Consider the following 14626-nt stretch of genomic DNA (forward strand, 5'->3'; position numbering starts at 1 on the left):
ACAAAAGTACTTTTTAAGATTTAGTTTTTTTGCGTTTTCTTTAATGATTGCAGGTTTTGTAAACATTGTACTTTATAGAAAACTCACAGGTACAAGTCAGGTGAATTGTGTTAATATCCTTGGGATTTTTATGCATATTGACAATATTCAAGTATTTGAAAATTATGAAGTCAATTTATTTGCAAACAACATGGAGTTTTTAAATTGCATCAGTTCATACCTGCCAATGTACAGTTTTTACCTACTAATTTATTCTAATTTGCGTTAGTAAAAATAATTTTTCCTGAGTGGATGGGGGGCCAAAAGTGTCTCCAGCCCAGGCGCCCACATCCCTGTAAATCCGGCCCTGTACAGGAAACATGGCAGATCGGTTTTATTAGGTCAATTCAAACTGCTCACAAGTTTAATGTGAATTTCTTCTATAATGTGAAGAACTGGTGTCGATTTTCCAATTCGGCTTTTTCTATTTTATGGTACAAAAGATGGGGAAGCGTTTTAGAAAGTCTCTATCTGAAGACAATTGACTGTCTTGTTAAACTGGCGGATTTTCCGCCGTCTTGATTTGACAAACAGGAGAAAATGAAACTGAACTCAGAGAAAGCCAAACAGGCTGATGCGTCCAGGATTTTAAACACATTCGTTTCTTCGTTCTGTTTTTTTAGGATTTACCTCTTGATGATTTTCACTTTCTTTTCACCTTCGCAGATGTTTGCTAGGATCTGCTTGGGACCAATCTCTCTTCCTTTCCTTCCTTGCTTACTCTTTCTGTCTCTGATTCCTTCTGAACTTTCTTCCTTCTTTTTTTATCTCTTTCTGTCAGAAAGCACTGATTTTGTTAGCACCGATAGCAGGTGCTAATGTTAGCATCAACTGTAAACCAGACAAAACGTTCATATCTTGTGTGTCAGTGTTTATTTTCTAAAAAACCCTCAGAATAAAGCTATGTTAATTTATAATAGGTGGAAGTTTCTTCTTTTTCAGTTTTATTTAAAGATAGGTTTCCTATCTGCTGGCCATCTTGTGCTACCAGATGCTACAGAGCTACGTAGCAATTCTCTAAACTCGCTAATCAGTTATCAAATTCACCCATTCACACTCTGATTCACAGCTTGGTAGACAACATAAGGTCAACTTAAGGTCACTTACCTGAAATAAAACGTGCATTTTTCCTGCTTAGCCATTTAGCTACACTTTTTCATGAAGAGAAACGTTGGAACGACGCATTTCTACAAGCTAACCTCACATTAAAGTTGCGTTAATGTTCAAAATAAGCTGCTTCTAATTTTTTTTAAAACATCTTTTTCTCTTATAGTCGCTACTATTACAACTCCTGGTCAGATTGGACATGAATTTAACTATTATAAAGGAAGTTTCAGATAAAAAAAAAAACCCTCAGTTCTTGTGTTTTTTATTAAATTTGGATTAAATCAGTGGCATGAGGATGATTTCTTTTTTTCACATAGAAACAGTAGACTAAATAAATTAATCCATGGATTTAATTTTTGGGCTAAATATGATGGAACGTAGTTGCAGATAATAAAAATAGTTTGACACTCAACTAACTCACTCACTCTTTGGTTACCTAGCAACTCACTCATTCTTTGGTTACCTAGCAACTCACTCATTCTTTGGTTACCTAGCAACAACGTGTTGAGTAACTGGTGCAGCAGCAGTTTAAGGTTTGTCCACAACTGCTTAAAAATAAAAAAACACAGTGTGGAGTGAAAACTGTGGATGAAACAGGAAATGTCATGCGTCCAATTTGGAAGTATTTGAGATATTTAAAACAAAAAACTAATCAATAACTGTTTATCTATGGATATGAACACTTATATTGTAATATGTGTTTTTAAACCAGTTTTTTTTTCTAATATTCACTGTAAAATTATTAAATATTGTAAGACATAGGCAGCAATTGATTAAATATATGGAATAAAACAAAAATAACTCAGTGAGAATGGAATAAAATCAGAGTCAACAAAATGTGGATCATGGTATTCCTGTCAGCGTTTCCCAGTGTTGTCTGTCCAAAGCAAATCAATAAAATGTTTTATTTTTCCTGCCCTCTTCCTGGAGTTTTACCTAAATCCATTTCGGAGGGGCTGGGATTAGTCGGTTAACTCTTTCCAGCTCGCCTGTCGGCCGCTCCAGCTTGGCCCCGTCTGACTGGACCGAGGAGGGCCAAGTCCTTCAGCCAGCCTGAGCCGATTCAACAATCACATTCTGTTTAAATCCAAGTCAGGCCCGCCGAGACTGCAGCCTTGGCACCGACCCCGCCGTGTTTTTATCCCGCATTTAAATGGGAAAACAGGAATATAAAGTTGAAAATGTTGCTGATTTTCCCGCAGAATCAGAAGCCTCTGTGAAGTGGGAAATGTTTTCTTTCCCACCACGTGAACTCTGACCCCTTCCCAACGCTTCTCTGCCGTTAAGATGTTCAAGGCGTCCCTGCCGGATTGTCGTGTGTTTTGCTAACAGGTTTATGAAGGAAAACACACAAACATGCAGAGGAAGAGTGGGGGGTGGGATCCTTTAAGCAGCTTTGTCCGTAATGTGCTTCAGGTCAGCGAGACGAGGAGCCCGGTCCTCGTTAGCATGCGCTGCGCGTCCGCTAACATCACCGTCTTACTGAGGCAGGAGGATTCAGATCAAGATGATTGGTAGCAGTAGGGAGGGAGAAAAAGAGAAACTGAATCCCAGCCGCGATGGATCGAGGTGGGATCCGAAAGGTCCGATGGGCAGATAGGAAGGGAAGAGAGGAAGCAAAGCGGAGGAGAGGAGTGGGTGGGGCGGCGGCGGCGATAGTGGCGGTCGATGTGAATGCAGGCCACTGAGCGCTGGCGGGAGGCCAGGCCTCTACGCTCTGGCAGCTCGTTAGCCTCTGTGTTACTGACCTGATAGACCACAAGCCCTGCTGCCCCCATCACCCCCCACAACTCACTCATGATCTAATACGGACGCACTTCCACCAACTCACCTCTAGGGGCAGCAAATGAGCAGAAAGGTGGAGCTTTTGCACATTTTCCCCAAAGTGACACCTCTTGTCACTCAGAAAACATCCTGATTCCACCTATCCACTTCCTTCATAACCAATTAATCAATTAATTAAAAAAAAAAATCCATTTGCATGATTTATTGTTTTTCTCCTTTCTCTCTTTTCTTCTACCAAAAACTTGATGATGATTATAAATCATTTTTTAAAATTATTTATAATTAATTTTATTTGTTGTTTTGGATATTTAAAATGTCTTTGAGTTCCAGTTCCTTCAATATTTTTTGAAGGGCAAATTTTATTTATTGTTTTGTTTATGAATTTCATCACCTATTTCAATCATGGTTTTGTTTGTGTGCTGCTTTTATTTCCATTTTAATAATTGTTTTTGGTCATTTGGTTCTTTTTTTCTGTCAGCAGTTTTGTCAGTTGAGGCTACAGCTAGTAGCTGCTAGTTAGCGGTAGCTTCTGTTAGCTCATTATTAACGTCTATGCTCTACGTGTTTAACCATTAGCGATCCAAACAATTGTAAGCCAGATAAATTCAACCACAATACGAAGAAAAACCGTAGATTATTTCCTTTGTTGTTGCTGAAAAGTTGATAAAATCTTGGTAGCTTCGTTGTCTCTGCCGTTCTTTTCCGTCTGCTTCTCTGCTTCTGCTCCCTTTGTCTCATCAGCCCGTCTCGGTCTCCTTTAAACCCGCTAACTGAGTCTGCTTTTCAGATCTGAGCAATTTTAGGCTTTTCAAATAAAAAAAACGTCTTCTTTAATAAGCGGCCACCGCTCTCCTGGGTGTCGTTAGCGCTAATGCACAATAAAGCGCTGAATCCACCCGCAGCCTGCCAACATGTCTGCTGTCATCGCCGCCCTCTCCCCGCTCCCTTAACAGCCTCCTTCATAAGGCCCATCAGCGCAGTTAGACATATTACAGTCACAATTACTCAGGCTAATTGACTTCAGGGGATGTGAAATATTCCACCGGAGAGAAGCGGCCGAGGTGATGAACAGGCAAACTGTGATTTTATTAAAGGGGAGTGACTCATATCCTTCCTCGGAGGAAGGCTCTGTTTCCCCTCACATGTGTCTCCACATAGACAAGTTGAATTTTATTGTTTGCGTCCAGACATTTCGCACATGTGCACAACGCTGGCGGGTGAAAAGACGATTCTTTCACCTGCCATCCATCGCCGGGCTGCCGCTGTAGAACTGTTCTGCTGGCAAAATAAAACCTGGAGATGTTGTTGTTATTAATTTAGTGTAGTGCCACAACAAAGAGGAAAATAATGTTGAAGAATAACTCAAAACCACTGTATTCTTCTTTTCTTCTCGCTCTCAGACACGTTGAAAACTTGCAGACAACAGCTAAGCAGTGGTGGCTAATTAGCTAATTTCAACACCTGTTCTACTGATGATCTGTCAGAGTTTGGCGTATGGGTCGCCTTTTTAAATTTTTGCTGACTGAATCGAAGCTCACTGAATTCCACAGCACATCCACATGGTAAAGTTATCAAAGTCAAGCTAGCACAACTAGCTTCTCCATCGCAGTTTTTTTCTCTTAATTAAAGCCTTTTTCTGATCTTGTTGTCTAGTTTTTGTAGTGTTTTTGTAGCGTCCATTTTTATTCTATATCTTTAGTGCCTTATGTTGACAACCTGACGCTAACACCAATGCTAGTCATCGTTGGAAAACAGCTTTTTGCGGGATACTTTGCAGTGTATTGCCAGATTGGGCAGTTTTAATCCCAATTGGACTGGTTTTGAACATGTTGGGCTGGAAAAAAAACAACTTTGGGTGGATTGTTACAATTTGTACCGCTTTTCCCAACATCTGGCGAGTTTATATTAAGTCTTCAGAGGAAACGCTTTGGAAAAAGTTGTCATTGTGTGGCAGAAAAGCACAAAAGCACATTTTCTTAAAATGCCATGCTGTTGCACTTACCGTATTAGTTAATTTGATTAGTCATTGGTTTAGCATGATTGAAAAGGACACAGAGCCACAAAAAATACAAAATCTGTTTTGTTTTCAGAGAGTTCAGACCGTAGCTGGCACAGTGGGATCTGGTTCCACTCAGAAAGTAATAAATTTCAAACAAAAACGTTCTGCATTGTCACAAAAAGCAGTCGATGACATTTACGCTTATATGTATGACTAAATCTGGCTTTTAACTGTGAGTTTCATTAGTGGCAGGTGCTTTTGGAGTTGGTTTGCTTTGTGTTTGGGCTGGAAACTATCAGTCAGACCTGGCAACCCTTCTGTCCTCCGCCCTTTCTGACTCCGAGCTTCTCTCCGTTTCCTCCCGCAGCTACATCCAACGGCACCATGGAGGGCATCGACAACCAGGAAGGGGGCGTGTGCAAGACCAAGTCCATGAAGATAGTCATGAAAGTGGGGCAGAGTGAGTATCGCAGCATCTGCAGGCGATGTGCAGCACTGAATAAGGTCAGAGGAGGCGGCTCCATCGTCTCCATGACACCTGGGGCTGTAATCCAGCCAACCCCAATGCATACACAAACACACGGTACAGCTGCTCTCACATGCTTTCAGCTGCACTCCCTACACATATGCTAATCTAGTTTACATGCATAATTCCCATGATTCATAGCCCAGCAGATGCAGCGTTTGTGCACGCTGAGAGCATCGCGAGCAGCTCCAGTATTCTCCTGATCCCGACGCTAATGGTTCCACCAGACCCAGCTCAGTTTGAGGATAAATTCAATCTGTGAAATTAGGCTGAAATCTGGTGATTTATCGTCATTTTTAATCTCATTAACACAAGAAGCCACGCCATTATTGTTTGAAAATGCTGCTCCACCTTAAAACCATTGGCTAAAAGTGGTGTGCCACCTTAAAAAAAAGAGTTAATTGATACGTATTGACAGCCGACACAGTCAATACTGGTAGCAGCTACTGATGTGTCTTTATAGATAAAGATAGATGCTTGACTTGTCCCCGTGGGGGAATTGATTGATTGATTGATTGATTGATTGATTGATTGATTGCCTGCTAATCCGTGTCCATGTTGTTCTTTCAGATCCTTCTGATCCCGTTTCACCCAAAGACATTCCCACCAGAACGCCCTACAAGCCCGGGTCGCCGGACGACGAGAGGGAGAAAAACGAAGTCCAGCTGACACGAGGTGAGCCCGATTTCTAATTTCAATTCATAAGAATAAACTCATAAACTTCGGGGAATAAAGATGCAATTTTACCACAACAGCGTCTTAAAAATGTAAGAAAAAGTTGCTCTAATGAGAAAGAGCTTGAATCGTTCTTTTTGTGATTTTTTCTTCTGTTTTTGTAATTTCTGAGTTTCAAGTTGAAAATTTTTGCCCTTTGAAACTCAAAAATATTTGAGTTTTTTTCTATATAATTTATGAGATTTTTTTCTAGCAAATCTTTGATTTTTCAAACCCATATTTTCCTAAAAGTTGAACATTTTCAACTTTTGAGAGTTTTGAAAGTTTTTTCTAGAAAATTTCTGACATTGATTTCAAATTTTCTGAGAGTTTTGTAGTAAAGTTTTGACTTTTCAAACTCAGAAATTTAGGAATTTTTTCTAGAAATTTTCAGAGAGTAATTTCAAAATATAAGAGTTTTTTATAACTAATTTTTGACTTTTCAAACTAAGAAATTTCCTCGTTTTTTTCCTAGAAAATTTTTGAGTTTAGTCTCAAAATTTCTGTTTTATTTTTATCCTTTTTTCCCTTAAATGGCCCTAAAACACCGTCTTTCTAGAGTTAGGGTCAAGGAGCTGCACAAAATCAGTGGTGCGTGTGTGTGTGGTGTGTGGTGTGTGTGTGTGTGTGTGTGTGTGGGTAACAGAAAGGTCAGCAAATCATCAGCCGGTAATTGAATGTTGCCTATAAAACCGATAAGCATCTTTGGTCCTTCTAAGGTGTCTCCCGGCCGCTCGCCTTTCAGCTTTAAGGTGACATTTTCAGGAAAACGATCCGGTCGCCGTCTGCCGTCTTCGGCGCACAGAAACGGGCTTGTTTCGGGTCGAGCGGCTTCGTTTGCGCGCCTCCTATCTCTGCTATTGGATTGCAGCTCAAAAATCTCTGTGTAAGAAAATCAGGAGCAGTAATTTCCTCCACGAGAAGCAGGAAGTGCCTGGGGACGAATGCAGGCTGACCCACATAAACGCTCCCCTGGATCTCTGAAAAAACAACTGAAATAAAACCAATCAAGAGCCTTTACAAGCCCAGGAAATGAAACTGGGGAATATTCATTATTTATGTCAGACAAAACAGAAGGAAAGGGATTAAATATATGTAACATTAGATAACAAACATGTGACTCTTTTCTTTCTGTCGATGGAGAGTTTGTCAGTTTTTGGGATCTGTTGAGAGAGAGAGGAAAAATCCACATTAAGAAATCTGGAATGAAGGTTAAGCTACACGTTTAAAAAGAAGTGGGGCTCCGCCTTAAAAAATATAATTAAGTAGAAAAAAAGGAGGAGTAAATTTCTGCCAAAATTGACTCAAAAATCTTTTAGATTAATCTCAGAAATGTCCTAGAAAAAAAAACATGAAGATCTCTGAGCTCCAAAAGTTTAGATTTTACTAAGAATCTCGGGAATTTTGAGATTAATTAAATAAAAAATTCTAGAAGAAAATGTAAAAATTTTCAGAGCTTCAAAAGTAAAAAAAAAAGTTCTAGAGAAACTCAGAAAATTTTAGGTTAATCTCAGGAATTTTCTAGAAAAAACATTGATATTTCTTAGTTTCAACTTTGGAATATTTCTGAGTTAAAAAAGTTGAAAAATTCCTAGAAAACTAAAAAAATTTGAGATTCATCTCAGAAATTTTCTAAACAAAAACCTGATTATTTCCAAATGTAAAAAGTTAAAAATTTTCAATAAAACAAATTACAAAAAAATGAAATAAAGGTTGAAAATTTGCTTGAAAACTCAGAAATGTTCAGATTAATCACAGAAATGTTCTATAATGTTCTATAAGTTGTTCTATAAAAACAAAAATGATCAACTTTTGAAAGTCAGAAATGAGAATATTACTAGAAAAAAATATATTATTCAAGCTTGTTTTTTATTAAAACAACTTTTTTCTTGTAATTCCTTCTGGTAAAATTTCTTCTTTTTGCAAATGTAATGAATTTATTCTTGTAATTAAACAAAAAGTACCTGCAGCCCAAACCTTAACACTCCGTCATTAAACTACAATATAAATCTGAGTCAGCTCTTTTATTTTGAAGTTAGGCAGCTCTGGCTTCCTGTTGCATGTTGCTTAAAACGGAGCAGCATCTCAGAGTGAAACTCTTCTACTGGAAGCTTTTGTTTAAAAAAAGGTCACATCTGATCCGTTTCTATTCAAATTCAGCAAAGACTTCAACCTTGAAAGTAGGGCAATCAGCGGAAATCCAAGCTGCACTCGGATAAATTGCGTTTTGAAAGACATAAAAACTAACTTGATTTTATGGCTAAAAGCCCCAGAGGGCCAGAGAAATAGAAATATTTGATTCAGCCGTGAAACATCAATTATGGAAGACAAGCTGTGCTCTGACTCCCAGCGATGGACGCTCTGGTTCTGATCCAACACTGAAGGCTGGGAGTATGTGGCTCTGCTCGGGACCGGCAGCATCGCTGCAGCATCAGCGGTTCTGAGGCCCAAATGCTCTGCAAACCGAGGGACGACGGCTGATCCATGTTCAACAAACTAAAGGCTGAAACGTTTGTGATCGATTTGGACGGAAAGTTTCAGGAATATTCAAGATCAGCTGAGCAGGAAATTTTGTTTCCGTCTCCGTCCTGCATTTAGGTTCTACGACGGCGAGTCATGACCGTCGTAAAGGAGTCCATGAAAAAAAAAAAAAAAATAGAACTTTTCAAAATTGGGAAATTTTCTAGAAAATTTCAGAGATAAATCTAAAGCTAATTTTCAACTTTTGAAACCTAGAAATTGTTTCCTTGCAAAATTTTTAAATGAATCTCAAAATTTCCGAGATTTTTTTTCTAGCAGATTTTCAACTTTTGGAGCTCAGAAATGTCCCTGTTTTTTTTTAAAGATATTTTCTTTGATCAGTCTAAAAATTTCAGAGTTTTTGTTATGAAATTTTTGACTTTTCAAACTCAAACATTTTTAAGTTAGTTTTTTCAAGCTAAGTTTTTACTTTTGAAACTCAAATTAAAATTTTTTCTAGAAAATGTCTTAATCTAAAAATTTCTAAATTGTTTTAGCAAATTTTTGATTTTTCAAATTGAAATTTGAACTGATATTTTTTTCATAAAAATCTTTGACTTTTAAACTCAGAAATGTCCACGTTTCTTTCTAACAGGAGTTTTTTTGTAGATATTTTGCTTCCCAAGAATTGTGACGAGGGCCCGCATCAGTCATTCAGAGGGCTACAAATGGCCCCTGCGCCGCACTTTGAACAGCCTTGTTCTCGACTTGTTCTGGATCAGTCCCAGAGTTCTGGTTGGTACTGACTCGCTCTCTTTCTGTTCCTACAGACAAATCCAAATTAGAAGACGGCGGCGGCTCCGGCGGCAGCGGCGGGAAATCGTCCAGCGCCATCGGCTCCGAGGTGGCCATCTTTGTGGGCATCGCCTCGGGCAGCGTCATCTTCATCATCATCATCGTCATGCTGGTCCTGCTGCTGCTCAAGTACCGGCGGCGGCACCGCAAGCACTCACCGCAGCACACGGCCACGCTGTCGCTCAGCACGCTGGCCACGCCCAAACGCGGCGGCGGCGGCGGCAACAACAACGGCTCGGAGCCCAGCGACATCATCATCCCGCTCAGGACTGCTGACAGCGTCTTCTGCCCGCACTACGAGAAGGTGAGCGGGGACTACGGACACCCCGTCTACATCGTTCAGGAGATGCCGCCGCAGAGCCCCGCCAACATCTACTACAAGGTCTGAGGGCCGGGAAAACGAAAACGCAGAACCCGGACAAGCCCCCGGTCGGAGCGAAACGAACCGCCCCGCTCTTCCTCTCTGTCGACTCCTCCTCCTCCTCTCCTCTGATGTTTCGTCACTAGTCGTTTCCTCTCTGAGTTTTCGCCCTTCGCTCCGGGTCGGTCACAGCCGGCGCAGACGATGGGGACGAGTAGCGAAGCCGCCGTCGCTCGCCGGGAAGCGGAACGGACAGCCTCTTCTTCGTTTTCGTCCACCGGGATTAAGTGAGTGGGATGGATGGATTTATGGATGTGAAAGTTTTTGAAAGTGTGAGAAAAAGACAGACTGCTGTTTTGGAAACAGAGACTTTAACGATGGGAGAAAAAGCAGGAAGTGGGCGGAGCTTGAACTCAGCTGAGCGGATTTACCAGCGGGATGCAGAGGGATTCCCACACCGGACCTTTTGTGGGACTTTCACCCACTCACCTGTCCACCCACATGACTACCATCACACAAACACTCACCTGTGCACAGAAACAGACTCACGGGTCAATGTGACGTGTTGTCGATCACAGCATCCCTCCTCATCCTCAGCTCGGTCTTATTTCGCGTTTTACTTGAAGGTTTAGAGAAAAAAAAAAGATTGAGTCTCTTTGTTTAGTTCCACATTTACTGGTTTCGTTCATATCTGTTTTTTATACTTTTACGACGGCGTATCACGGCCACTTTGGGCAGAAAAAAAGGAGCAAATTTCTGCCAAAAAAAATCACAGATTAATGTCTGAAGTTTTCTAGGAAAAAAACGTAAAAATTTCAGAGTTTCAAAATTCTAAATATTGCGATAAAAATAAATTTTGAGATTAATTTCTGAGATTTTCTAGAAAGGACTTGGAATATTTTGAGCTCAGTCGTAAATTTGTGAGAAAGAGAAAAATCTCAGAAATTTTGTAGATTAAACAAGGAAATTCTCTGCAAATTTACAAAACAAAAAAAAAATCAGAGATTCTGAGATTAATCTCAGAAATTGTATAAAAAAACATAGAATTTTCTGAAATCCAAAAGTTGAAATATTGCAATAAAAAACTCCGAAAATTTTATATTAATGTCAGAAAATTTCTAGAAACATTTGGACATTTCTGAGCTCAAAACATTTCTGACACTCAAAAATGTTTGATTTTATGAGCTCAGAAAATTGCTGTATTTTTTCTAGAACGTTTCTGTGATTAATCTCAAAATTTCAGAGACTTTTTGTTGAAACGTGGAAATGTCTGCTCGAAAAATCAAAACGTTCAACATTTAAAAATTAGAAAATTTCCAAAAGTCAAACATTGTCAACTTTACAAACTCCCAAAATGTTCAAGTTTTTTAAAAATTACTCTGAAAATTTCTGAGCTTTTTTCTCACAAATTCTAAACTTTTGGACCTAAGAATTGTCCAAGTTTTCTGTAGAAAATGTTGGAGATTAAACTACTCTTTTTTTTTTTTTACTCTTGCAAATGTTCAACTTATGGAGCTCAAAATTGTCCAAATTATTTCTTGAAAATTTCTTACATTAATCTGAAAATTTCAGAGTTTTTCTTCTCACAAATTTTCAACATTTTTAGCTCAGAAAATTATTGAGCTTAATCTCACAATTTCTGAGTTGTTTTTTTTTTTGCAGAAACTTCCTCCTTTATTTTACTTTCCGTCTACAGCGGTCCTGCTGCGACGCCGTAATCCTCTGGAATAGTTCGAGTGCAGATAGAGTTTTCTTTCCCTTTCCCCGATGTGTCATTGAAGCTCACGCGTGGCAGCAGCTCAGTTGAAAACAGGAGGAGGTGGAGGACTTTTCTCTTGCATAGCGCAGCACTTTTAAGCCCTCCTTTTTTTTTTAAACGTTCGTCCCTCCACTCTCCTCCGCCGGAGAGAGACGCGGCGACGTCCGGAGATGGGAGAGCGGCCATGACGCGTCACAGGGGCAATAAGAAATCCAGTTCGCCTTACTGCTGTAAGACCTGGTGGAGGTCAGAGCGAAGCAGTTCTAGGTACTGTAACGGATCCCTCAGGGGTCCGGTGATGACTAAGGGTACCCTAAGGACCCAAAATTCAGCCTGGCCGGTGCTCTCCTATTCTTTTCTGTAAAGCACAGGAACATCAGCTTAAACTTTCACTGTTTTCAGTCTCCATTAGCATTTCCTTCCTGTGAGTTTTCAGTTTTTCTTTTTTTTTTACATCCAATAGATGTACATTTAAAAGAGAAAAAAGGACATTAAAAGATGAAAAAAAATACAAAAATAAGATAATAAAATTTATTTATGATAGACACAGAGCACAGGTGTTGTCAGGCGGAGTGGAGAGGAAGAAACTAATTTTAATATATAAGTGGTATAAGTGCACATTATGCAATCTAGGTTTTGATTATTTGATATCTGGACGGTTCGGGTCCCGGCTTCGTCTGCGAGTTACCCCAACCCAAAATAAGGTGCAGAGTAGCCGTTTGTCCCAAAGGAAAGTTCCCAGTGTGCCCGATTCTCCTCATACACGCCCTCCATGTTCCCCATGCATGTGTGTGTTCACGTGTGTGTGTGTGTGTGTGTGTCAGTGGCTTCATGCAGCATCTCAGCAGTGACTTAGGCCTCTCCCTGAGCATTTATCAGCCCATTGTTCGCATCTCCATCGATTCATGAGCATCAAATTTCACCGAAAAAGCCAAGCCTTGTATTATCTGAGGTTTGTGCCTCTGAGAGGCTACAAAATCTGCAAATATGCAATTCTTATTTATTTTTTTAATCAATTCTAAAAGAAAAAAGTGTTCTTAACCACTGAAAGATGTAACAACAAACCAACTTAACAAAATGAGTCTGTCTGGTTTTTTTTTTTTTTACTTTTTTTTCAGTTTTTACTGCAAAAACAACAAAACTTACCGGGTATTTTGGTCAAGTTTTTATTGCAAAATCTTAGTACAATTGAAATAAGAGAAAACTAACTTAAAATGAACTTTCTAGCAAGATACAGGAGCTTGTTTTAAATAAACAATTCCTTAATACTGATGAAAACATGAATATATCCAGTGGCAGATTATTTCATTTGGGAAAAATTTCTTACTATAAATAAAATAATCTTGACTTAAAACTGGGGTTGTAGCTTATAATTATTTCAGTAATAAATTATTCTGGCGATTAATTCATTATTCTGCGATTAATCGATTATTCTGGTGATTAATCAATTATTCTGATGGTTAATCGATTAACCAGATTGGTATATTCTGCAAATTTTCATTAAGCCACTTAAGCCTGATTTTTACATGATATTAAAAGAATGAAATAATCAAATAATTAAATAACTTTTGAAATTAAGAAAATAAAAATAGTGTTGCCTAAAATGCAGTATTTCTTTAGTGTTGATTGTTTGTAGCAAAAGATGCATCTGCAGCTAAAAAAGTATTGCATTCGATTGATTATTTTCTATATTAATAATTTAACAGCAAAAAATGCTTAGTAGGAGATTTTTTACATAATTTAAACCAGATGAAGCTAAAAATGCTATTTGATTTCTATGTAGAACGTATTTAGAGATAAAGAAGGTTTTTCATCTTCAATGCTAAATGTATATATTTTTTGTACAGTTTAGATTTAATAACAACAATGACTGCAGTCTTTCAGCAAAAGGCCTTTTTTTTATCTGTATGCTCCAGTTAACGATTAATCGATTATTTTAACAACTGATTAATCACAATTGATTCGATTAATCGTTTCAGGTCTACTTAAAACAAGCTCCTATTTCTTGCAGAAAAGTTATTTGTAAGTTATTTTTGTGTTATTTCAAACGTACTCAGAGGTTTCCAGTAGAAACTAGACAAAAGTAATAGTAATCGTTTGTGTTTTTGCAGTGTTGACTACGTGCCGTAGTGCAAACTGTGAAGAACGAAATCATGACAAAGCGTCAGTAACAGAACCTGGACAGGTATTTAGAGGTGGAGGAAAAGCGAAAAACAAAAAAAAGACAAACACAAACAGAGGAATGGCTTTTTAGTTGCTTTCTGTCTGCGGCAGAATCTGACAATCTCCTTAGTTTCTTTGAATCTGGCGTCCTTTTCTCAGCCGCCGCTCGGCTGCAGCTCTGCGGCGCGGCGGCGGCGGCCTGGGGGAAGCACCTCAGGCGACTGTAAAATGCCTTGCTCGTATGGTCAGCCCTTGGTCACTTGACTCAGTAAATTTGCACCGTACTTCTGTAGGTAAGAACCTGTAAATACATTAATGTTTGTATTGTATATGGATCCTGGGTTGTTACAATAGCCTTATTCACCTTTGTAGGAAAGTAAATGGAAAAAAAGAAAAAGTGGATTACACTTCAGTAAAACAGAGCATACTACTTTTTTGGTAAATAGCTTATGTAAATATTGACCAGAACCCAATAAAAAACATTTTTATAAACTCTTAAAGTAAGATGTTTTGTATAAAATTTGAATTTTTTGCTATGTATTTTAGCTAGCGCTCTATGGAAAGCCCGTGTCCTCCCCACTTCCTCCCGTTTTGCACTGTTTCCATGGTAATTTGGTTTTAAAAAAATAATAAAAAAAGAGAAAAGTTGCCAAACCGACTGCTGCATATTTGTGCCATAAGTGTGTACCATAAATATTTATTAAATTAGTTTGTTTTTTTTCTCTCTTTCTCTCTTATGTTCCGTTGATGGTTTTATTTCAGTCCAGTTTGTAAGTAACAGTATTATATTTGCATCGTTTATCGTCTGTCCCGTTTTATTTCGTCATGTCACGGTTACAGCTCCCTCGTTCCTCGCAG

At 38.8% G+C, this 14626-nt stretch overlaps 1 protein-coding gene across 1 annotated transcript in view; it reads left to right on the forward strand.

Annotated features, from left to right (window-relative positions):
• Nucleotides 1-10866, forward strand: part of efnb2a (ephrin-B2a) — a 32056-nt gene extending 21190 nt beyond the window's left edge. Inside the window, exons 3-5 of the mRNA XM_032568160.1 lie at nucleotides 5298-5390; nucleotides 6027-6131; nucleotides 9461-10866. Coding sequence (XP_032424051.1) covers nucleotides 5298-5390; nucleotides 6027-6131; nucleotides 9461-9873 — 611 coding nt within the window. The 3' untranslated portion in view covers nucleotides 9874-10866. The remainder of the gene's footprint in view (nucleotides 1-5297; nucleotides 5391-6026; nucleotides 6132-9460) is intronic.
• The last annotated feature ends 3760 nt before the right edge of the window (nucleotides 10867-14626 follow it).

The sequence above is a fragment of the Xiphophorus hellerii genome, chromosome 7 (genome assembly GCF_003331165.1).
Source record: "Xiphophorus hellerii strain 12219 chromosome 7, Xiphophorus_hellerii-4.1, whole genome shotgun sequence".
Taxonomy (NCBI): Eukaryota; Metazoa; Chordata; class Actinopteri; order Cyprinodontiformes; family Poeciliidae; genus Xiphophorus; species Xiphophorus hellerii.